Below are 25,876 nucleotides of genomic sequence, written 5' to 3'. Positions count from 1 at the left end.
TTTTTTTTTCCTCCAGCATTTTTATAATTTTTTACACCTTTATCAACATCACATTCCAATTTCACAAACTCAACACTAACAAGCATAAGTAAACTACCAACAGAGCCATGGTTGACACTGGCAAAAGTTCCAAAGTAACACAACACATTTCAGAACTGCCATCTTAACAGATATCTAGGCTGAATACATAAAAGCAATGGGAAAAGACTAAGCATTGGTTTATCCTTTCAATACGTGAAATGTACTCTACCTTTTTAATTGTCAGATGAGTTTCAAAGAGTTCACCTAAAGACTTTTTCCACATTTACCACATTTATTTTTTACTCGTCAGCTTGTCAAATGGCAGATATAACAGTCTGACAAACACCACGTTTAAGGAGTAGTTACATCTTCCAATCATAGCACTGTCATGACTCGTCTTACTGGACACAGTTACCGTTAATTTTACACATTTCATCATGGAGGCAAAGGAGGCAAAACTAATGCACCTGCCTTTTAAACACTTTCTGCTTCCAATCCATGGTTCATGCCCCCAACCACTGCTAAAGTCCGGCTGCCTCCGTGAAAATTAAAAGGGTGATTTGGGGTGGGCTCCCAGTGAGCCCACAATTCTGTCATTTGCCTGCTTCGCAGCGATGGGTGGATTTCAGGGTCTGCTCCCTCCCCCACTGTAATAATCTTACTGAGGTCGGCCTTCTGTCACCATGACCCTTCAGTTAAAACGTGCTTGAAGTGCTGCTTGGTGGCTGCAGTGTACAGGTCAGCCACAAGGTCTTGCTCTGGCAGCCTGAATGGATGTGGAGATGCTGGTGTTGGACTGGGGTAAATGCAATAAGAAGTCTCTCAACAACAGGTTAAAGTCCAACAGGTTTGGTAGAAAAACCCACAAGCTTTTGGAGTGCTGCTCCTTCATCAGGTAAGTGGGATTTCTGTTCACAAACAGGGCATATAAAGACACAAACTCAATTTACAAAATGCCAGTTGGAATGCCAGTCTTTATAGGTAATCAAGTCTTAAAGGTACAGACAGTGTGTGCGGAGAGAAGGTTAAGCACAGGTTAAAGAGACGTGTATTGTCTCCAGCCAGGACAGTAAGTGAAATGTTGCAAGCCCAGGCAAGTCATGGGGGTTACAGATAGTGTGACATGAACCCAAGATCCCGGTTGAGGCCGTCCTCATGTATGTGGAACTTTGCTATTAGTTTCTGCTCAGCAACTTTGTGTTGTCGTGTGTCATGAAGGCCGCCTTGGAGAACGCTTACCTGAAGATCAGAGGCCAAATGCCCGTGACTGCTGAAGTGTTCCCCAACAGGAAGAGAACAGTCTTGCCTGGTGATTGTCGAGCGATGTTCATTCATCCATCGTCGTAGTGTCTGCACGATCTCCTCAATGTACCGTGGCTCTGGACATCATTTCCTGCAGCGTATCAGGTAGACAACGTGGCTGAGTTGCAAGTGTATGTACCATGTACCTGGTGGATGGTGTTCTCATGTGAGACGATGGCATCTGTGTCGATGATCCAGCACGTCTTGCAGAGGTTGCTATGGCAGGGTTGTGCAGTGTTGTGGTCACTGTTCACCTGAAGGCTGGGTAGTTTGCTGTGGACACTGGTCTGTTTGAGGTTGTGCAGTTGTTTGAAGGCAAGAAGTGGGGGTGTGGGGATGTCTTCACCAATGACATGTTAAAGGCTCTGGAGAAGATGTCGTAGCTTCTCCGCACCCGGGAAGTACTGGACGACGAAGGGTACTCTGTTCGCCGTGTCCCATGTTTGTCTTCTGAGGAGGTCGGTGCGGTTTTTCACTGTGATGCGTCAGAACTGTTAATTGATGAGTCGAGCACCATATCCTGTTCTTATGAGGGCATCTTTCAGCACCTAGAGGTGCCTGCTGCGATCCTCCTCATCTGAGCAGATCCTGTGTATACGGAGGGCTTGTCCATAGGGAATGGCTTTTTTCATATGTTTAGGGTGGAAGCTGAATGGCGCCAGCTGGTTTCAAACACCCCACTGCTCCTTTCCTATTTTTAGGAGACCTCATGTTCCACAATGCCCGTGGAGAGACCTATTGATGATCCCTAATGGCCCATCATAACGCTCACCCTTGTGAAAATGGCCGAGAGCGGAAACAGAGGCGGGACTCTGGCCAGTCTGGTTGGTGACCATTTATTTTAGTCCCAGCGCCGTTTACTTCTGATTGGAATTATGAAGATTCAGCTCTTAGGCTCCTCGGCTGTTAATGAAGGAAAGCCAATGTGATAGTCACCAAGGGATCCATGGGAATTGACCTCACTGTGGGGCTGTGTTGAGTCCCCTGGTAACAGGCAATGGCCTGCCCAGCTGAAGTTCATTACCTAAGCCTTTATAAGGCAGACAGGGCCTGCTGAACAGTCATCTCAGGTAGGGAGTAGCGTGTTTACACCACAGTGGTAGTTTTATTTTGCGTTCTGTAAATGAACTTATGTTCCTTTGCAGCTGGGCTTCCTGAGTTATTACAGCCATTAATCAAGTTAGGCAACCTTTTAAATCAGGGCACATCAGCAAAATACTGTGGATGCTGCAAATCTAAAATAAGGACAGAAAATGCTGGAAAAGCCTAGCACATCTGACAGCATCTGCTGTTTCTCTCTCCACAGCTGCTGCCAGATCTGCTGAGCTTTCCTAGTACTTTCTGTCCTTGTCAGTCAGGGTCTAATTTTCTCGGGTCATCATTGTGCTGTTGCTCATTGGAATGACTTTGTGAATTCATTCAAGGAAGCCTTGGATCATATATACTGGGCTTCCTGTAGTGCTTCATTACAACAAAGCTGCGTATCTTTGGACAATGGAGTACACGTGGCAGATATGGTTCACTTAGACTCTCACAGTACAGATATTATTAGAGCTATATGTTCAGTGAGGTCCTTTTGTTACAGTTTCTTGCTCCACTTGAGCATGAGATTACAGAACATGTCCGTGAATATTGCAAATGCAGCACCAGAGCGTTTTGAAGAATAATTGCTTTTTCACAAGAGAATTCTTTGTGAATTATATCCCACATGGTTCCATATTGTAACGAGGATTGCTCATGCCCATATGCCGTGTCGTTGAAGCTAGATTATCAAGCTGGTATGTTGCCCTTTGTATCTGAAACTCTATTGACCCAAGGGGATAGGAGAAGTGCAAGTGATCTGGCAGAAGTCTTAGAAGGCCCGGTGGTTGCGAGTGAGCCATTTGATGCCCTGACTCAAAGCTAATGGACCAGAATTTGCTGTCAAACTAACAGCAAGACTCATGACAGTCATCATTATTTATGGGTAAATGATGTTGCAACTTCAGGTGAGCACCCGATGCGTGGTTTAAATGTGAATATCCAAAAGTTCCTGTTCCACAGTTGGCTTCATGCAAACGCTCATGGCCTGGCTTTTTAATGAGCTTGATGGGCGGGATTTTACGGCCTCGCTCGGGCAAGATCGTAAAATCCCACCCAAGGCCAATGGAGATTTCCGTTCTGGGAACCTCGCCCGCCCGATTGTTAATAAAGTACTTACACTTGCACTGACAGGATTTTACTTCCAACAGCAAGCTTAATGGGCAGTTAATGGAAAAACTTGGTGACCAAAACTCTGCCACCTCACCCACCCAATTGCCACCTCACACTTTTGGCAACTTTAGAAGATTTTTGCTGAAAGCTGAAGAGAGAAGTTGAACTATAATGGCAGAGAATTATAGAATCCCTGCAGTGCAGAAGAAGGCCATTCGGCCCATTGAGTCTGCACTGACCACAATCCCACCTAGGCCCCATCCCCATCACCCCACCCCTCTAACCTATGCATCCCGGGACATTAAGGAGTAATTTAGCACGGCCAATCAACCTAATCTGCCCATCTTTGGACTGTGGGAGGAAACCCACGCAAACGGGGATGAAAGTGCAAACTCTAAACAGACAGTGACATAAGCCGGGAATTGAACCCGGGTCTCTGGAGCTGTGAGGCAGCAGTGCTAATCACTGTGCCTTCATGCTGCCCATCCTGGCTTGGCTGCACCAGTGCCCGCGTCCTTTGTTCCCTTTTCATTCTTCCCTATTTTACTGACACGGTAAGGTAATTTACTTCCTGGAGAGGTTCTAAATCCAGGGTAACGTTACACCGTTTGGTGATTCCCTGAGAGCTTTCCGCTGATAGTATCTCACCTGGACTGCATCCCTCTTTTAATGTATTTGCCCAACAACTGACATACTAAACCTGGATCTGAGTTCTGTCAAACTCCCAACCACACGTGTTCACAATTACGCTGCTGGGTAAACATGCCTTTATTTTAAACCATTTCTCATAACATCAGTGTCAGATAGCAGATTCAAGTGGATTAATTTTAACTTGTTCATGATGAACACAAATGGCTCTGTGGTCATGAGAAATGCTATGTAAATGCAAGTTGACATCCTCACTCAAAGCCCAGTGTGATAAATGGGGTCATATGGAGAGAGCTCGACCATGCGTCGAACCTATGTTTATCTAGCATGGAACCATTTCCTGTGCATGGTGGGTGAAATAAGGTGGAAGCTATTTCCATTTTGAAAACTCACATCCTGCATTTCGATAAGCACAGAAACTCTCCTTCAAATACACCAAATACTTCCGATAAGAAATGTGGCAATGCCAGAACCGAGACCCTCGATCAAGCTGTAGAGATGATGTCTTCAGGGTTGAATCAACAACAACTTGCATTTGCCTAGCACCTTTATTGTACTAAAACATTCCAACGCGCTTCACAGGAGCAGCTCAAATAAAATTTGACACCAGACACAGAAGCAGAGATTAGGGCAGGTGACCAATGGCTTGAAAGAAAAAGGTTTTAAAGAGGGTTCTGAAGGAAGGAAAGAGAGGCACAGAGGTGGAGAAGTTTAGGGAGGAATTGTAGAGCTTGAGCCCTCGGAGGCAGAAGGCATAGTTGTCTGCTCATGGTGATTAAAATCAGAAGGCAGCACACTTAACTCAGAGGGTTGTGGGCTGATTATAGAAATAGGGAGGGGAGGATATGAAGTTGACTTGAAAACAAGAGTGAGAGTTTTACAAACGGGGCTGTGCGTAGCCAGGAACCAACATGGACCAGAAAGCAGAGGGTGATGGGTAAGTACTACTTGGTTCAAGTAAGGGTATAGAAACATAGAAGATAGGCGCAGGAGGAGACCATTTGGCCCTTCGAGCCTGTTCTGCCATTCATCACGATCAGACTGATCATCCAACTCAATAGCCTAACCCTGCTTTCTCTCCATAACATTTGATCCCTTTCGCTCCAAGTGCTATATCCAGCCACCTCTTTAATATATTCAGTGTTTTTGCATCAACTACTTCTTGTGGTTTCCACAGGCTCCACAGAATTCCACGGGCTCATTACTCTTTGAGTGGAAAAATGTCTGCTCACCTCCACCCTAAATGGTCTACCCTGAATCCTCAGACTGTGACCCTCAGTTCTGGACTCCCCCAACATCGGGAACATCCTCCCAGCGTCTACCTTGTCTAGTCCTGTTAGAATTTTATAAGTCCCTATGAGATTCCCCCCCCTTGTTGTCTGAACTCCAACAAAATCAATCCTAACGTAAACAATTTCTCTTCATACATCAGTCCCGCCATCCCCAGAATCAGCCTGGTAAACCTTTGCTGCACTCTCTCGAGAGCAAGAACATCCTTCCTCAGAAAAAGTGTTTCATACCAGCTTACATTTTTGGATTTGAAAACTGTGGGTATCACCATAGGATACTCATCAAGAGGGGGCCATTTCAATGAAAATGGGGAGTGATGTTTCCGAATTTCGTCTGATTTACTCTATCACCCAAAGACAGAATTACCCGCACTGGATTTTTGTTCAATTGCATATTATTGTGGGGAGCTGGTAATTAGAAACTAAGAAGCAAATTTTTGCAGAGTTGGGCCAACTCCAGAAACCTTTAAAAATGCTGGACAGGACCTGGTGTAGTGCTTCTGCCCCATCCCCAACGAATCCGAACAGAGGAATGGTCCTGATTCACACAGGAGGAACACCCAAACTCAGCAGGGTTATTTGAGCTTAGTGCTCAGTCAAAGAGACCTCATTTTCAGTGTTCCTAAGATTTGGCTGACAGTGTAGGTGGCAAGGTGGTATTGTCCATGGAGACAGGCCCTCCGGCCCAAACTGGTCCGTGCGGATCAAAATGTCCATTTAAGCTAACTGCATTTGCCTGCATTTGGCCCATATCCCTCAATCTTTTCTATCCATGCATCTGTCCAAATGCTTTTTAAATGTTGTCAATGTTCCTGCCTCAACCACTTTCTGTGGCAGCTCATTTCACAGACATACCATCCTTTGTGTAAAAAAGTTGCTCTTTAGGTTTCCATTAATTCTTTCCCCTCTTAATTTAATTGGATTGACAATCCAGAGATCCAGGGTAATGTTCTGAGGACCCAGATTCAAAAATCACCGTGATAGATCATGAAATTTGAATTCAATTTTTTAAAAATCTGGAATTAAAAATCTAATGATGACCATGAAAACATTATTGATTGTTGTATCATTGTTGTAAAGTCTCATCTGGTTCACTAATGTCCTTTAGGGAAGGAAATCTGACTTCCTTTCCCATTCTGGCCTATATGTGATTCCAGATCCACAGCCATGCAATTAACTATTAACTGCCCTCGTAAATGGTCACTCAATTCAAAGGCAATTAGGAATGGGCAATAAATGTTGGCTCAGCCTATGAACCCCCATCCAATGAACAAATAAAATAAAACTGAACAGATTTCATAACAAATTAAACATATATAGGGACTTAAAATGTTTGGGTTTCATGAATTTGTATTTTATTTTTCAGTGCCAAGTGTGTATGAGTGAGTGCCCTATTAGATTATTCAAAATTTATTTTTTTGTCTCCACATGACTCCTGAGGTCTGCCTATAACAGATACTGCATAAGTGGCTATGAAGTTGGCATGAGGTATGAAGAGCATGGGGTGATTGAGGTGGGGGAAGGCATAAGTTGGCACAGAGGAGCATGGGAGTAAGAAGGTGGTGAAGGGATGTGGCAGGTGAGGATTTGAGAGCCTAACAGCTTATAAAACAACTGGGACAACAAGTCCCAGAGAACTAAGTTGAGCCTACTATTAAGATCACCTTGCCTCCTTGGCTGCTTACGGCCTGTTTTGGGAATGACATGCCTGACTCTACATTTTCCAGAGTGAACTTGCTCAATAGATACAATGGTGTGCAACCAATCCTAAAAGTATTCTCAAAAAATTATTTTAAAATTGTCAGCTTTTCTGAGAAGTAGCTAAAAGTTAAAGTAAACAAGTGTGTGTGATTTTGTTTTCCAGCTCTTTGAATTCATGAATTTTATGGCTGAAAACTTCATCTTCTGCTACATGGGTGTTGCACTATTCACCTACCAGAACCACATCTTCAATGCCCTCTTCATTTTTGGAGCTATTGTATCCTTTTGCTGAACAACATTTTGTTTCAATCTTAAGGTAACAGCAAAAATTGTTGAAGGGATTGAATTTTCTTTTCCCATATTGGTGAGCTAGGAGTACCCGAGAGTCGATTTTGATTTGATGTGATTGTCACATGTATACAGTGAAAAGTATTGTATCTTGCCCGCTATACAGACAAAGCATACCGTTCATTGAGTACATAGGGGAGAAGGAAAGGAGAGGGTGCAGAATGTAGTGTTGCAGTCATAGCTACGGTGTAGAGAAAGATCAACTTAGCATAAGGTAGGTCCATTCAAATAGAAGGCAGAGAGTGGGGGTCAACGGGTGCTATTCGGATTGGCGGATGGTGACTAGTGGAGTGCCCCAGGGGTCGGTGCTGGGGCCTCAGCTTTTTACCATTTATATAGATGATCTGGAGGAGGGAACCGAGTGTACGGTGTCGAAATTTGCTGATGACACCAAGATTGGGGGAACGGCAAATTGTGCGGAGGGTGTGGAGAGTCTGCAGAAGGATCTAGATAGGCTGGGCGAATGGGCCAGGAAATGGCAAATGGAATTTAATGTTGGCAAGTGTGAGGTGGTCCACTTTGGTAGGAAGAATGGTAGGAAGGACTATTACTTATGGGGCGAAAAACTGCAGCAGGCGACGGTGCAGAGGGACCTCGGGGTCCTTGTGCATGAGTCGCAAAAACCCAGCCTGCAGGTGCAGCAGGTGGTCAGGAAGGCGAATGGGATGCTGGCCTTCATAGCGAGGGGGATTGAATATAAAAGTAGGGAGGTCTTGCTGCAGCTGTATGGGCATTGGTGAGGCCGCAGCTGGAGTACTGTGTGCATTTTTGGGCGCCGCACCTGCGCAAAGATATTTTGGCCTTGGAGGGAGTGCAGAGGAGGTTTACTAGGCTGATACCGGAGTTGAGGGGGTTGAGCTATGAGGAGAGGCTGAATAAACTAGGCTTGTACTCGTTAGAGTTTAGAAGAATGAGGGGAGATCTCATTGAGACGTATTAGATGATGAATGGGATGGATAGGATAGAGGTGGAGAGACTCTTACCGCTCAAAAAAGACAGTAGGACTAGGGGGCACAGCCTCAAGATAAAAGGGGGGCGGTTTAGAACAGAGTTGAGGAGGAACTTCTTCACTCAAAGGGTGGTGAATCTCTGGAATTCTCTGCCCGTTGAAGTGGTGGAGGCTGCCTCGCTAAATATTTTTAAGACGCGGGTTGATGGGTTTTTGATAAGAGAGGGGATTAAGGGTTATGGGGAGAGGGCGGGAAAGTGGAACTGAGCAGCGACAGATCAGCCATGATCTTATTGAATGGCGGGGCAGGCTCGAAGGGCTAGATGGCCTACTCCTGCTCCTATTTCTTATGTTCTTATGTTCTTATGTTCATTCAGAAGTCTGATGGCAGCAGGGAAGAAGCTGTTCTTGAGTCTGTTGGTGCATGACCTCAGACTTTTGTATCTTTTTCCTGACAAAAGAAGATGGAAGAGAGTATGTCCGGGGTGTGCGGGGTCCTTGATCACACTGGCTATCTTTCTAAGGCAACGGGAAGTGCAGACAGAGCGAATGGATGGGAAACTGGTTTGCGTAATGGACTGGGCCAATTGGTTCAAAAGCAGCAGCTGCCAGAGGTAGTAGTAGGGGCAGGTACAATTTTGTCTTTTAAAAACATTTAGACAGTTACATGGGTAGGATGGGTATAGGAGGATATGGGCCAAATGCGGGCAATTGGGACTAACTTAGGGGTTTAAAAAAAAAAGGATGGCATGGGCAAGTTGGCCGAAGGGCCTGTTTCCATGCTGTAAACCTCTATGACTCTATGACATTTGCAAAGAGAAAATATCCCAAAGCACCTCAGGGAGGTGTAAGGAAAATGCAAATGGAATTGAAGATATTAGGACGGATAACTCTAAGATTGATCAAAGAGGTGAGTTTAAGGGAAGCACATTAAAGAACAGAGGTTTAATGAGGGAATTCCTGGCAGGTGACCTGTGCAACTGGAAGTGTTGATGATGGGATAAAAGTAAGAGACTATTCTGGGGTAAGTAGAGTTCACAAGTGGGGAGGGGGCTGGTAGAGTTAGGTTTGCCAGAAGTTACAGCGATAGGATTGGTGAGGCAATGATTGGGTTTAAAACAAGACAAGAATTCGGAATTGGAATCCTTGGGGGACTTGGAGCTGGTGTAGGTTAGTGGGAACTGCAGTGATGAGTGAGCATGGTTTAGTGCAGGCTAGACTATGAACTTCAGTTTACAGAGGTGGAGCCCAGCCCTGCTAGGAGTTGGTGACAAAGACCTGAATAAGGATTTCAGCAGCACAGAGGCTGAACCAGAGGAAAAGGTCAGTGATGTTACAGAAAATAGGCAATCGTTGTAACTAAGTATACATGGGATCAAATGCTTTGCTCAAGGTAGAACAGAACAGCAAAATGCAAGCAGCCTGGTTCAATCTGACAGACTGACTGGAGAGACAGATGGAATTGATGTCAAGGATATGGAGTCTGCAGTGGGAATTGAACTCAATAGCTTTGGTCTTTGGAGTGCCTAGCTGAAGGGAATTGCTGTGTCTGTAATACTGGATGTTTTATAAACAGTAACGATACCCATGAGCTCCTCACACTTCCTGTTAGAGTTACAGGAGAAGGGGCAGGAGACAGAGGTTTAAGGCAATAGTTGATGGAGAAGAAAATGTACCGAGGGTTATCTTTGCTTTCCGAAATGACCCTAGACTATTGGGTGGTGTTGGTAGAGGAGAGTGTTGCTTTACATTACTTGAGATTGTCCAGATTTGCTGATCAACACCACAACTATTTCGGTATCAAATAACTTCAGCCGGACTTGAAGGAGTGAAGATGAGGACCACAACAGGGGGAATGATCGGACAGGAGGGAGTAAGGCCTAAGCTGAGGGCAATGGCATCAAACCTTAAGAGGTGAAGCGGTGATTAACTGAACCAGTAGATACAGATGTCAAATGGTGACTAGAAGGCCAATTTGGAAATATTGTTACAAATTATTTGGGGCAGGGGGTGGTTTCCAAGGATGGGCTTGAAGGAGTGGAGGGATATGGATGGTGAAAATGGTTATCTAGAGTTCTGTAATGGAAGCTGTGGGAGTAGAAAGATTGCAGGAGATGAAAGCTCAGCATAGTGGTGGGTTACCTCGAAGGGGAACTACCATTCTTGGTTGCAAGCAAACATTCTCTTTTTGCCAACTTTGTGCTTAAGTTGAAGCACGCAGCAATGAAATAATTTTTCATTTCAGGCACCCAATATCAGTATCACACCAGGTCAGGTTTGGCTTGCTCAGATGTAGGATAACTGTCCTAGTTTACATACAAAGCGTGCCTCAACCGTAAACACAGCAGTACAGCAACTTGGTAGGGAGTGAAGTTTGGAGGAGCAATTGTTCCCAAGGATGGGTGCCAGAAGGAGTGTTTGAGGTCATAGGGTAGAAGTGGACAGGTGAATGATAAAAGGAAATGGTCAAAGTTCCACTGGGGCAACTTCCATTTCCCATCATGGGCATCTGGTGACATCTGAATAAGAATGCCAATTCAATCTTTAAATAGCCATTGCCCTCTGCAACCTGGTTGACACTGCATCAGTTTCATTTAGGGCCTTTACCACCAACAGCAAAGGGAGGTCTTCATTCCATAACCTGAACAAGATGTTAAAGTCTCTGCATTGTAGCAGTCAGCCTCCTGAAATCATGATTTTTGATGTGATTAGTTCCTATCCTCAAATATAAATGTTGAACAAAGATCAAGCAGTTCTTCTCAGGAGAGAGAACGAAACAGGGGGAATACTGTACAAAATCTCTATCAATCGCCTCCTAGCTGTCATTCACTGGGTGCTATTACTAGTTGCTTGGTCTCAATCAGGGCAAGGAAAGTAACAAAGTGGAGGGGTTTTTTTGAGAAAAAGTCAGAACCAGGAGTTTCTTTGGTACCATATCCTGTTCTATTTGCAATTTTTTGTGGCAGTATTTTCTGGTCGTGCTGTGCCAGAATGACGTAAACTCCATCTAACTTCAGTGAGTATATTCCAGATTGGTGCCTGCTGACCTGTCATTGTCTTGCATTGACTGCAAAATACCTGCATTTTGATTTGATTCATTAGCATACAGTGAATAGTATTGTTTCTTGAGTGCTGTACAAACAAAACATACCATTCACAGAGAAGGGAAGGGGAGAGTGCAGAATGTAGTGTTACAGTCTTAGCTAGGGTGTAGAGAAAGATCAACTGAATGCAAGGTAGGTCTATTCAGAAGTCTGATGGTAGCAGGAAAGAAACTGTTTTTGAGTCAGTTGGTATTTGTCCTCAGACTTTTGTACCCTTTTCCTGATGAAAGAAAGTGGAAGAGAGAATGTCCGGAGTGTGTGGTGTCCTTGATTATGCTGGCTACTTTTCCAAGGTAGCAGGAAATGTAGACCATGTCAATGGACGGGAGACTGGTTTGAGTGATGGACTGGTCTTCATTAATGACCCTTTGTAGTTTATTGCGGTCTTGGCTAGAGTAGGAACCATATGAAGCTGTAATGCAAGCAGAAAGAATGCTTTCTATGGTGCTAAGTGTTGTAGCAGAGAAAGTAAAGGTGTTGATGGGCTTTTTTAACAACAGCACGGAGGGACCAGGTCAGATTGATGGTGATCTGGAGACTTAAAAACTTGAAGCTTATTGTGATGAGGCGGCCCTTTTCAACGTGCTGCCTTTTGTCTGCTTTTGAATTTTTTCATTGTTGGGACAAGAGGAGGGAGAATAACTTTTCTTGAACATGGTACGCTAAGTAATTATTGACTATTTTCCTCGGAGAATCCAGTGTACTAGAAAAATAATGTTAGGCAAGCTACACACACCCTCACTAGAAAATAAAAGTATGAAAACAAAGAAAAGTATAGCACAGGAACAGGCCCTTTGGCTCTCCAAGCCAGTGCCGATCATGAGAATTGATACGATTGCTGTTTTTACGATTCTATAGGGACTAGGTACCATAGACCATAACCGATCATTTCTCCTTGTGGAAAAGCAAGGGACACAGCCTGTACTTCAAGCTGTTAATTCAGAATGTATGTACAGAAACAATAGCACCAATATTTAGAGGGAGGTGGTGATGGGATATGAGAGAGGGGGCTTATGGTATCTGGGAAACCTGGACATATGGAATTCTAAGATGCTGTACCCAACTTGATGTCAGGACCTGATTTAAATGGTTTGACTTGGTTTCCCGGCACACCGCCAGTTAGAATGGGAAGGCTGTCTGGCAACAGAAGGTCTGCAGCAACAGACCGCATCTGGGAACAGAAAAGAGGGAGGCAGAGAGATTGTGGAAGGCTGCCATGTTGTACTGCAAGGAGTGGGTAGGGGTGATGCAGTGGATAAATTTGGCATAGGATGGCTGTATTGGGGTTGTGTGAATCTGTTACAGGGGTCTGATTGTGCTCAGTGGTACATGGGGAAATTTGGAAGTAATTACTGCTTCATCTGGCTCCTAAGCAGTGCTGGAAAAGCAGTCAACGTTAGTGTCACAGGTGACTGTTCTTGGTTCCTTTCAGCAGCTGGGTTCCCAGAGCCCTGGGAAAGTTGAGTTGCAGGCATTAAATATGAAGCAGGGCTGAAATGTGAGATCAATTAAGTATTTAAATGACAGACACACCACTTAAGAGCAAATTCCTCGCCCATTCCCGAACCCGTTCCTGTTAAAAACCAGGTTGAAGACAGGTTGAGATTGAGTTTTCCACTTTGGAATTTTTAACTATACTGCCCAATTGAGGATTAAAATTCCCCCCAAATAATTAACTGAACAATAGTCGACCTAGGGAGATAGTGCAAGTAGTTAGGATTGAATTATTAAAATGCAAATTAGGAAGATATCTTTCAGAACTTAGCTTTCAGAACTTAACATTTGGGAATGCAGTATATGGGTAGTTTAAGACGTGACTTGGGGGCAAGTGTAATATGTTTGGAATCATTGGTCTATAATTCTCTTTGCCATTGGGGTTATCCTTCTGTCATGCCTGCATTTGTTATAAACTAATTAATAGAGATTGATGACCATGATTAATCAACAATGCCACTACAGTGAGATTGCAGAGTGCAAACTGGATAGACCTTGATCCTTTTCATCTGGTAATTACAACGTTTCTACATTCCAGGAAGGTTCATCAGCAAAAGGAAGCTTTGGAATTTTTTTCCTCTCAAGAATTGGAACTCCATTTTAACCAACTTTAATGATTGTATAGTATTTTATTAGTGATTACGTTTTATGTGAATATCTCAGTCAAGAGTTTGGATGGAATAAGGTTTTAAAATAAGAAACCTACACCTCTGATATAAAGTAAGCTTCAGATTGGCGTCACTAAGCCTAATTATTTTATGTTTTTCCCATCTTTTTTAAAGATGAATGACTTGCAGCTTGGCTTGAATAAGCTAACGGTCCTTATCAGGGTGAGCCAGTGGTGTGATGAGAGGCTTAGCTAGCAGTTAAAGTCATATTGGTGGACTGCTATTTTCAGCATCCAGCTCTTGCTGTGCAGAGTGCCCTGGAACTCAGAATCATATGTTCAATATGAACTTGCAGCTAGATCATAAATACGCTTAAGGTAAAGTCCCTATAGTCCCAGGTGAGCATAGCCTGACCCTGGTCGCTTTAGCTCAGTTGTCTAGATGGCTGGTTCGTGATGCAGAGCGATGCCAACAGCACGGGTTCAATTCCCGTATTGGCTGGGGTTATTCATGAAGGCCCCACCTTCTCAACCTTGCCTCTTGCCCGAGGTTTGGAGATCCCCAGGTTAAGTCCCCACCGGTCAGCTCTCCCCCTCAAAGGGGAGAGAAGCCTATGGTCACCTGGAACTAAGGCGACTGCATCTTTTTACATATCAAATACATAATTATAAAGGATCACTCGCACATCTATGTTCATGGGTACAAAAAGCTGCGAGAGGGGTGGCTTCCGTTGCATGTCAGATACAACTGATTTTTTTAAAGCTTTGGGGCAGGGTTTTCTGGTCACGTTCGCCCACCCAACCAGAAAATCCCCCGCGACATCAACAGACCTTTCCTTGGTTTACCCGTGCCCCCCTCCCCCATGATTCCCATGGCGGGCAGGATGGTAAAATTCCCTTTCATCATTCAGATAAAATGTTTGTAACGTTCCAGGTTGACCTGTGTTGTTGAAGCAGAGAAATTTGCACCAGGCCGCTTTAGTTAAGTTGGGCCTGTACTCATTGAAGTTTAGAAGGTTGAGGGGAGATCTTATAGAGATATATAAGGTAATGAAGGGGCTAGACAGGGTAGAAGCAGCAAGGTTATTTCGACTTAGAATGGAAACAAGAACTAGGGGGCACAGCCTCAAAATACAGAGGAGTCAGTTTAGAACAGACTTGAGGAGGAACTTCTTCTCCCGGAGGTAGTAAATCTTTGGAATTCTCTGCCCATTGAAGCAGTGGAGGCTACCTCGTTAAATGTGTTTAAGTCACAGATAGACAGATTTCTGATCAATAAGGGAATTAAGGGTTATGGGGAGCAGGCGGTTAAGTGGAACTGAACCACTATCAGATCAGCCATGATCTTACTGAATGGCAGAGCAGGCTCGAGGGGCTAGATGGCCTACTCCTGCTCCAATTTCTTATGTTCTTATGCTGGAGGTTTTTTTCCAAACTAATTAGAATATTTCAGCTGATTGCTTTCACAGGTTTTCTCATTTGGAGTGGTTCCTCATTATCAATGGAATGATTCATCAAGTTGAATCCAGGCGTGCTGTCATATCAATACAAACAGCACATTTTTAAACAGGTTGTGAGAAACTGCGCTTTGCTCTAAACTCAAACAGGGAAAATGTGACGGAGTGGCACGGTGGCACCGTGGTTTGCACTGCTGCCGCACAGTGCCAGGGACCTGGGTTTGATTCCCAGCTTGGGTCACTGTCTGCGCGGAGTCAGCATGTTCTCCCCATTTCTGTGGGGGTTTCTTCCGGATGCTCAGATTTCCTCCCACGGTCCGAAAGACTTGTTGGTTAGGTCCATCGGCTATGCTAAATTCTCCCTCAGTGTACCCAAACAGGCACCGGCGTGTGGCAACTAGGGGATTTTCACAGTAACTTCATTGCAGTGTTAATGTAAGCCACTTTTGACACTGATGCATAAACTTGAGCTGATGTAAGATCAAATGGAGAAACAGCCCCTAGATTTCTCCTAATGGATCAGTTGACAATAACAGTTGTGGTGAGATGTAAAATCCCCTCAGGGACACCATCTTGCCTTATATTTCCTCAAAAGGAGAAGGCAGACTTGTCACTAGGGTGATTTTGAAAATATGTTTTCTTAAGCAAGCATGCAGCAAACTGCCTAAATCAGACCTAAAGCTGAATACAGTCACCAGCAAGAGACACCTAGCTGAATATTTTAAGTCCTCTTTTATTTTCATGGCTGAGAGTTTATAATACTCTTTATTCCTTGCAACACAGAAGCCACCCAAAGTGGGAGATTTGTTTTATCAAGATCATAGAATCCCTACAGTGCAGAAGAGGCCATTCGGCCCATTGAGCCCATACCAACAACAATCCCACCCAGGCCCTATCCCTGTAACTCCATATGTTTACCCTTCCAATCCCCCAACATTCAGTGACCCAAACAGGCACCAGAGTATGGCGACTAGGGGACTTTCACAGAAACTTCATTGCAGTGTTAATATAAGCCTACTTGTGACACAAATGAAAAAAAGATACTCAGGGCCAATTTTGCATGGACACTCAACCATCTTTGGACTGTGGGAGGAAACCCATGCAGACATAGGGAGAATGTGCAAACTTCACACAGTCACCCGAGCTGGAATCGAACCCGGATCCCTGGCAGCAGTGCGAGCCACTGTGCCACCGTGCCATCTCATGACCCATTGGGAACTAATTATCTTAATGCATGTCCTCTGAACCTAACTGTTGGATGGCCAAACTTTGTGGAACAACTCCTGTTAAATCTAAACAAAATGTTGTGCTTATTTTCAGCTCTGTTTTGCCTGCTGGCAGAGCAATTTCAAGTTAAATGCTCTTTATACGTCATGGCTCCAGTTTCCATGACTACACCCGTTAGTATAACAACTGTGCCTGACAGCCAACTAGAATAGCAGTCAGCTTTGAATATTGATAGATCAAGGAGGTGTGCAAACAGGACTGACAGCTGTGACCTCTCTTAGGCAGGGTGGCCAATTAATTGAACATAAGGTTCTGATTAAGCAACTTCTATTATGCTGCTGTATTCCGGGAACTTATTCTGGTGCTTCCTGTTATTAATCTTCACAATTCTTCACATTTCAGGATTCCCACAACTTATATTCCTGACACTTTCTATAGAAATGTTTGCTTTTAGTATTTGATCCTTAAAATGTTCTCAAGGGTGTACTTGCAGCTCAACCTACTTGTCTCAAAAGGATGAACTTCCATTTATCTGACATCTTTAATGTAATAAGGTCCAAAATGTCTCTTGCTGCAAAGAGATGTGCAATGGTGATCAGCAACATAGAGGGCAATCTAACAGGGCATACCCGGAGGTCATTAAAGCTAATAGGCTAACAGCTCATTGGTTTGCTATTTTCCTTAAGGGTATATTGATAGATTGCCATCTTTGTGGCACGAGCTTGCAATATCTATCCTTTATCCTTCCTTCTCAACCTGCGGCGGAAAAGGAAAATCCCATGGAACTTCCAACACATGATGATGTTTGCAGGTGAGTCATTTCTACCTGGTTGGTGATGCCTTGTTTAAAACACTACAGTCTATACCTTGTCTGGTAACGCTCCGTTTGGATGTTTTGCTATGTTAAAGTTTCCCTATGAATGCAAGTTGCTGTTATTATCCAGCACATTCAACACCTTGTCTGGATCATGTGGTCGTCGTAGAATCATAGACTCCCAACAGTGCAGAAGGAGGCCATTCAGCCCATCAAACCTGCAGTGACAACAATTCCACACAGTCCCTTTCTATCCTTGTGTCAGGGGGATTAGCAGGGTAGATATGTGGGAGTTATGGGGATAGGGCCTGGGTGGGACTGTTGTTGGTTCAGGCTCAATGGGCTGAATGGCCTCCTTCTGCACTGAAGGGATTCTATGATTCTAAATGTTAGCATCTTTTAGCAAATTGGACTTCCATTTACTTATTCAGTGATCTGGGCCTGTTTTATTTGGAGAAGTTCACTGAATATTGATCTGTTCATGAACAGGAATGTGCACACTTTAAGTGACATACATAGTAGAGCCAACTGTAAGTCAGACTGGATGCGAACATGCAAATGAGGAAGAGGCCACTCAGCCCTTCAAGCCTGCTCTCCAATTCACTAAGATCATGACTAGTCTGATTATAATCTCAACTCCACGTTCATGCCTGCCACCATTAACCTTTCACCCCATTGTTAATCAAGACTCTATCTAGCTGTGCCTTAAGAATATTCAAAAATTCTTCTTCCACCGCCTTTTGAGGAGCAGAGTTCCAGGGACTGACAACCCTCAGAGAGAAGAAATTTCTCCTCTTAAACAAGCAGCCCCTTATTTTTAAACAATGACCCCTCGTTCTAGATTCTCCAACAAGAGGGAACATCCTCTCTACGTCCATCCTGTCAGTGCCAGTTAGGATCATAAAGGTTTCAATCAAGTTGCCTCTTACTCTGCTAAACTCTGGTGGCTACAAACCTAATCTCGCCAATCTTTTCTCTTCAAACAACTCAATTTCTGGCATTAGCCAAATAAACCTTCTATGAACTGCTGATAACACATTTGCACCTTTCCTTAAATCAGGAGATCAATACTTTACACGGTATTCCAGATCCGGTCTCATCAATTCCCTGTACTATTAAAGCATAATCTCCCTTCTTTCGTAGTCAATTCCCTTCCCAATAAACAATAACATTCTGTGAGCTTTTCCTGGTTACTTGCTGTTCTGCAAGTCACAATTTTATGACATTCAGTCCAAGAAAGAGCCCTGATGCGATTCCCGCCAGTGTGGGTAGGCCAGAGGGTGGTGGGGGGTGCAGCTCACTGGTGAAGCTGGCTGTGCAGACACCAGCTGCAGTGCACCTGGAGACCTCCTGCCACCCTCTGTCACCCCACCCCACTGTCATCGCCTCCCCCCCGCCCAACCCCCTTGGGCTCCAACTATCTGCCAGTAGTTGGAGCCTAAGCACTGATCCCCATGGGACCCTACTTATTAAAAGTAAAAGTTAATTTATTTGTCACAAATGGCTTACGTTAACGCTGCGATGAAGTGACTGTGAAATTCCTGGAGTCGCCATTCTCCAGCGCCTGTTCCGGTCAATGCACCGAACCAGCACATCTTTGGACCATGGGAGAAAACTGGAGCACCCAGAGGAAGCCCATCCAGACAGAGGGAGAATGTGCAAACTCCACACAGACAGTGACCCAAGCTGGGAATTGAACCCGGGTCCCTGCTACTGTGAGGCAGCAGTGCTCACCACTGTGCCACCACGCCACCCCATACCGCCTGCCACTCTGAAAAAGACCCATTTATTTCTAATAACCTCCAAGCAACAAGTTCATTGCACCATCAGTAGTTGCCTTCTCCCCCTTCATATTAAAACAAAATAACAAAAATCTCTGCGTTGGAACATAATTGGCAATTTGAATACTTCCAGTGAGGTTCACAAGCACTGCATTCTCTCCAGCATTCTCTGGATACAGTATGAGTGAAATCAGGTTTACTGATCTAGATCATGTTCAAAGTGGGCTTCGGTCTGCAATATAAACCCGTTCCTAACTGGGACATTAATAATTGATCATCTCACTCAGAAGCCAGAGGGCAACTTGCGTGGGAAATGGAAAGAATGTCTCCACTGCAGCATGGGTGGCTATGGCTATTTATAGATAGAAACTGAGTTGTGCTGTTGGAGCCTAGTACAGTGAGCATTGTTCTGCATTTGGCCATGTCATAGCTGGCTGTCAAAGCAGGGGGAGGGGATCAGAATTCTCACCCCTGAACACAGTGGCTACCATTTTCATTGGGGGGGCTGTGGGGAGGAGGAGAAAGAGGAGGAATGATGCCTGGTTGGGATATGCAGAGGCAGCTGCTCATACAAAACAGTAACTATATGCATTTCTGTTAACCAGGAGTGGGAAATATGATGGGTAAGAAATTTCCCATCTGGGACTAAGTTCTGTGACGGCGGCAGGAATGGCAGTGAGGAGTGTTTCCTGCTGTGGGGACTGGTGGGAAAGCACACCACATCTTCTGCCCCCACCCTCACGAACTATACACCTTTGCGGTTTAGTGCCATATACCATGGCAGGGCATGCATGATGACATGAGCCCCACCATCATACCTGGATGTCATGCTGACCCACAGTTGAAGAAAGATGATGGACCTCTTGAAAAAGATGTCTCTGCAGGAACACTCTACGGCTAGAAGATGGAGCCCTTCAATGACACTGAAGCCCAGTCTGAATGGGCTTCCTCAGGGTGCTTCAGTTTCCTTCCATGGTCCAAAAATGTTCTGGTTAGGTGCATTGACCTGAATAGGTGCTGGAGAATGACGACCAGGGGAATTTCACAGTCACTTCATCGCAGCATTAACGTAAGCCTTATTCGTACTAATAAATTAACTTTAACTTTTAACAAGTAGGGTTCCATAGGGATCACTGTTGTGAGGGTATCAGTGGGACTAGCTGAGGGAGACGATGAACTGTGATCAAGTAACTGCTTATGAGTCGGGAGCTAACCCAACATTCACTTGTCGCTTCGACTTGTATTTAGGCAGATGCAGGTGTGAATCATGGCAGATGGCAATGTGGTCAGATCATCCCCTTCTGAACCCCCACTTACCGCAGTGGTGTTCCGGGATTGAGGGTTACTGGCAGCCTCTGGACTCTGGAGGCAGCCCCAGGCATTGTTCCAGTGAGACCAGTCTTCTGCATGCCACATTGTTCCAGGCATAGTTCTGGACCGGTGTGTTTTCCCACTGGCATCGCAGAGAATCGGGCATGTGGGAAAAGATTCCAGTCAGGCCTTCACCTGCAATCCATAAGGGAGATGCAAATCAGCCTCCCGTGGGGCTCCTGATTGGGCATGGTGAGCACCGCACCAACAGAAGATCCCGTGGGAAGTTCATAGCAACGTGAAGCCGATTTTTGGACTCGAGCTGAACTCTAACCCTGCCCCCTCACCCCACTCCCCTGTCCACCATTGAACCCACCAGCAGGGCCGTGGGAGAATTCTGCCAGAATTGTGCAAATTAGACATGGTAGGAGCAGGTAAAAATCTTATGGAGTCTTTTGGAGAGCTGGAGTATGCTTTTGGAGAGGTAGGATATGGTCCTGGGATTCCTTTGAGGGAAACAAGGTGGCAGGGGTGAAGTGTTCTTTAGGAGAGATAAGGTGCCCTGTGGGATTAGTGAAAATAGAAATGAAGGTGCAAGGAAGTGCTTAACTACCAAGAGAGATCTCAAAAGCAAGTGTCAAAAACAACTGTCAAGGATTTTAAAACTCCTGTCCTTTAAATCTTTTTAAAAATTCTGCGTGGTGTTAAAAAGTCAGGGATTGTCATTTCATATTGTCTATTGACATACGCTGAGGACTTTCATTGTTGGCTTACTGATGCATGACTGATTTCACAATCTTCCATTATCAGTCATGTAGAAAAGCATACAGGTGTAGTACCTTAGGTCCAGGTCACAAACACAGCCAATTTGTTCCATGAGTTCAGAACACAGCTAGTCTCAGAGCAATAGATTCCAGGCAGATTGTCATTTTCAGGTTTTGCAGTCTCCAAACCTCTTAACAACCAAGATTACATGGTCCATTGTACCTCATTGAGACAAATAGGTCCCATTAATACCACAGATTGCAATCTGTTCAGAAGGGGATGATCTGAACACTTTACCATCTGCTATGATTCATATCTACATCTGCCTAAATACAAGTCCAAGCGACAGGTGGATGTTGGGTTAGCTCCCAACTCATAAGCAGTTATCTGATCGCAGTTTATTGTCTTCCTCAGCTAGTCCCAGCAGGTTCCCGCACAACTGTTGTCATATCCTATGCTGCCCAAATCTGCACTATTGATGGTGAAAGGAGTTTTGGATATTCATCAATTATTTTTGTCTTGTAACTAGCATTTACAGTACGGGCACTGGCTGCCTTTGGATGGGGAGCATTACTTTCTCATAAACACTCTCTCATTTTACATTTAGTAAACACAGAAATATTACAGACACAGATTGATTAATAAATGGACGTTGCATGGCAGATACACTTTAATGTGGAGAACTGTGAGTTAATATATTACAGGAAGGTAAACAGGAAGTGGGAGCATGCACTGAAGTCCAGCCACAGCAGCATCATGGGTTTTGAGTATCTTGAAAGCATTGCTGGAAACTTCATGTTAAGATATAGGGTATTACCTCCAACTCACCAGAATCATTGACTTCTTTGGAAAATACAAATCTAACTCACAACTTCAGCTCTTTTGGGAAGATAATGAAAGGGTGTTTGATATATTTAAAGGCTGCAAAAAACTAGGCTGGCATGTGTGTCAGATAAAACATTTAGGAAGTAGGGGATGTGGAAAGAGTAGAGGCAATTAACATCCCATTCATGTGCATCCTGTTGGGAGTTAGATGAATGGACCATATCAATGATGTTAAACTCAATTGACAAAAATTAAATTAAATTGATAGTCAACATCTTTTCCCAATGGTAGGGGAGCCTAAAACTAGAGGGCATAAGTTTAAGATGAGAGGGGAGAGATACAAAAGGGTCCAGAGGGGCAATTCTTTCACACAGAGGGTAGTGAGTGTCTGAAACAAGCTGCCAGAGGCAATAGTAGAGAAGGATACAATTTTGTCTTTTTAAAAAGCTTTTAGACAGTTACATGAGTAAGATGCTTGTTGAGGGTTATTGGCCAAGCACGGGCAATTGGGACTAGCTTAGTCGTTTAAAAAAAAATGGCATGGACAACTTGGGCCGAAGGGCCTGTTTCTATGCTGTAAACCTCAATGACTATATGACTGAATGACTCTATGAGATAAGAAATAAAGATGAGGAAGGAGAAAAGCAGTAACGCTAAACAAAAACATGCACACAAGACCAAATCTAGTATTGGCAATCAGGATGTGACCTTTGTTTCTTCATGACACAGTGGTTATCATTGCTGCCTCATAGCACCAGGGACCTGGGTCCAGCCGCAGGTGACTGTCTGCGTGCAGTTAAAGTTTTTAAAGTTTATTTATTCGTGTCACAAGTAGGCTTGAATTAACACTGCAACAATGTTACTGTGAAAATCCCCTAGTCGCCACAGGCCCGTTCGGGGAGAATTGAACACAGCCAATATGTTTAACCAGCACATCTTTCAAACTGTGGGAGGAAACTGCAGCATCCAAGGGAAACCCACGCAGACATGCGGAGAATGCGCATACTCCATAATGACAGTCAGCCAAGGCCGGAATTGAACCCAGGCCCTTGTGCTGTGAGGCAGCAGTGCTGATCACTATGCCACCATGCCCTATTTCAAGAATATCCTTTTCCCCAGTTGAGAAGTCTAATTCCTTAGTTGAGAAGTCTATAGTTTGATTATTTTCTCCTGTGTTTATTGCACTGCTGATGTGAAATAGATACTTTAGTGATTTGCACATAGGTTTTGGCTAGGTTGCGCATAGGTTTGAGCATAGGCTCGTGGCTAAAGGGATGTTGCAGGAGGGAAGGGTTCAGATATTTGGACAATTGGGGCTCATTCTGGGGTAGGTGGGACCTCTACAAGAGGGATAGTCTGCACCTAAACCAGAGGGGTACTAATATTTTGGGGGGGGAAATTTGCCAATGCTATTGGGGGGGGGGGGGTTTAAACTGATTCAGAGGGGGGATGGGAACCTGAATTGTAGCTCCAGTGTACAGGAGGATGAGAATAGGGAGGTCATGGATAGGGTTTCTAGGTCACAGCAGTGTATTGGCAGGCGGGAGGGTGGTTTGAAGTGTGTATACTTTAATGTGAGGGGCATACGCAATAAGGTGGACAAACTTGTAGCCTGGATTGGTGCCTGGGACTTCGATGTTGTGGCCATTTCAGAGACATGGATAGAGCAGGGACAGGAATGGTTGTTGCAGGTTCCGGGGTTCAGATGTTTCAGTCAGAGCAGAGAAGGTGGTAGAAGAGGGGGAGGCGTGGCATTGTTCGTCAAGGACAGTATTACAGTGGCAGAAAGGACGTTTACTGTGGACCTGTCTATTGAGGTAGTATGGGCTGAGATTAGAAACAGGAAAGGAGAGGTCACCCTGTTGGGAGATTTTTATAGGCCTCCAAAAAGTTTCAGAGACGTAGAGGAAAGGATTGCAAAGATGATCCTGGATAGGAACGAAAGTAACAGGGTAGTTGTTATGGGGGACTTCAACTTTACAAATATTGATTGGAAAAGCTATAGTTCAAGCATGTTAGAGGGGTCAGTTTTTGTCCAATGTGTGCAGGAAGGTTTCATGACACAGTATGTAGATAGGCCAACAAGAGGTGAGGCTACATTGGATTTGGTACTGGGTAATGAACCAGACCAGGTGTTAGACTTGGAGGTAGGTGAGCACTTTGGTGATAGTGACCACAATTCGGTTACATTTACCTTAGTGATGGAAAGGGATAGGCATATACCGAAGGGCAGAAGTTATAGCTGGGGGAAAGGTAATTATGAGGCTATTAGGTGAGATTTAGGATACATAGGGTGGAGTAGGAAATTGCAGGGGCTGGGAACATCTGAAATGTGGAGCTTATTCGAGGAGCAACTACTGCGAGTCCTTGATAAATATGTACCTGTCAGGCAGGGAGGAAGTGGTCGAGCGAGGGAACCATGGTGTACGAAGGAAGTTGAATCTCTGGTGAAGAGGAAGAAGGAGGCTTATGTAAAGGTGAGACGTGAAGGCTCAGTTAGGGCACTGGAGAGTTATAAATTAGCCAGGAAGGAGCTAAAGAGAGAGTTAAGAAGAGCTAGAAGAGGACATGAGAAGACTTTGGTGGATAGGATCAAGGAGAACCCTTAAGCTTTCTACATGTATGTCAAGAATAAAAGATTGGTTAGGGCAAGATTAGGGCCAGTCAGAGACAGCAGTGGGAAGTTGTGTGTGGAGCCTGAAGAGATAGGAGAGGCACTGAATGAGTATTTTTCATCAGTATTCACACAGGAAAAAGTCAGTGTAGTCAAGGAGAATACTGCGATACCAGTTTGTAGACTAGACGGGATTGAGGTACATAAGGAGGAGGTGTGAGCAATTCTTGAGAGCATGAAAATAGATAAGTCCCCTGGGCCAGATGGGATTTACCCTAGGATTCTCTGGGAGGCTAGGGAGGAGATTGCAGAGCCTTTGGCTTTGATCTTCATGTCATCTTTGGCTACAGGTATAGTGCCGGAAGACTGGAGGATAGCAAATGTTGTCTACTTGTTCAAGAAGGGGAGTAGAGACCATCCTGGGAATTATAGACCGGTGAGCCTTGCTTCTGTTGTGGGCAAATCTTTGGAAAGAATTTTAAGGGATAGGATTTATAATCATCTAGAGAGAACTAAATTGATTAGGGATAGCCAACACAGTTTTGTGAAGGGTAGGTTGTGCCTCACAAACCTTATCAAGTTTTTTGAAAAGGTGACCAAAGAGGTGGATAAGGGTAAGGCAGTTGAAGTGGTGTATATGGATTTTAGTAAAGCGTTTGATAAGGTTCCCCATGGTAGGCTACTGCAGAAAATGCAGATGCATGGGATTGAGGGTGATTTAGCAGTTTGGATCAGGAATTGGCTAGCTGATAGAAGACAGAGGGTGGTGGTTGATGGGAAATATTCAACCTGGAGTTCAGTTACAAGTGGTGTACCTCAAGGATCTGTTTTGGGGCCACTGCTGTTTGTCATTTTTATAAATGACCTAGATGAAGGTGTAGAAGGATGGATTAATAAATTTGCTGACAACACCAAAGTCGGAGGAGTTGTAGACAGTGAGGATGGATGTTACAGTTTGCAGAGGGACATAGATAAGCTGCAGAGCTGGGCCGAGAGGTGGCAAATGGAGTTTAATACGGAAAAGTGTGAGGTGATTCACTTTGGTAAGAGTAACAGGAGTACAAAGTATAGGGCTAATGAAAGGACTCTTAGTGGTGTTGACGAGCAGAGAAATCTCAGGGTACAGGTGCATAGCTCCCTGAAAGTTGGCACCCAGGTTGATAAGGTTGTTCAGAAGGCGTACAGTGTGTTAGCTTTTATTGGTAGAGGGATTGAATTTCTGAGCCGTGAGGTCATGGTACAACTGTACGAAACTCTGGTGAGGCCGCAATTGGAGTATTGCGTACAGTTCTGGCTGCCGCATTATAAGAAAGACGTGGAGGCATTCGAAAGGGTGCAGAGGAGGTTTACCAGGATGTTGCCTGGTATGGTGGGAAGGTCTTATGAGGAAAGGCTGAGGGACTTGAGGTTGTTTTCATTAGAGAGA

General features: G+C 44.5%; 1 protein-coding gene across 2 annotated transcripts in view; it reads left to right on the top strand.

Annotated features, from left to right (window-relative positions):
* LOC145341104 (sodium/hydrogen exchanger 9-like) overlaps positions 1-25,876 on the top strand; it is a 384,640-nt gene that overhangs the window by 197,601 nt on the left and 161,163 nt on the right. For both annotated transcript variants that reach the window (XM_080185958.1, XM_080185959.1), the window contains exons 10-11: positions 7,318-7,431; positions 17,040-17,151. In XM_080185958.1, the coding sequence (XP_080042084.1) occupies positions 7,318-7,431; positions 17,040-17,151 (226 nt within the window). The remainder of the gene's footprint in view (positions 1-7,317; positions 7,432-17,039; positions 17,152-25,876) is intronic.

Source organism: Carcharhinus amblyrhynchos, chromosome 3, assembly GCF_965287045.1.
Source record: "Carcharhinus amblyrhynchos chromosome 3, sCarAmb.v2.hapA, whole genome shotgun sequence".
Lineage (NCBI taxonomy): Eukaryota > Metazoa > Chordata > Chondrichthyes > Carcharhiniformes > Carcharhinidae > Carcharhinus > Carcharhinus amblyrhynchos.
Note: the sequence above shows the minus strand (reverse complement) of the source record. Positions and strands in the feature narration are given on the sequence as shown.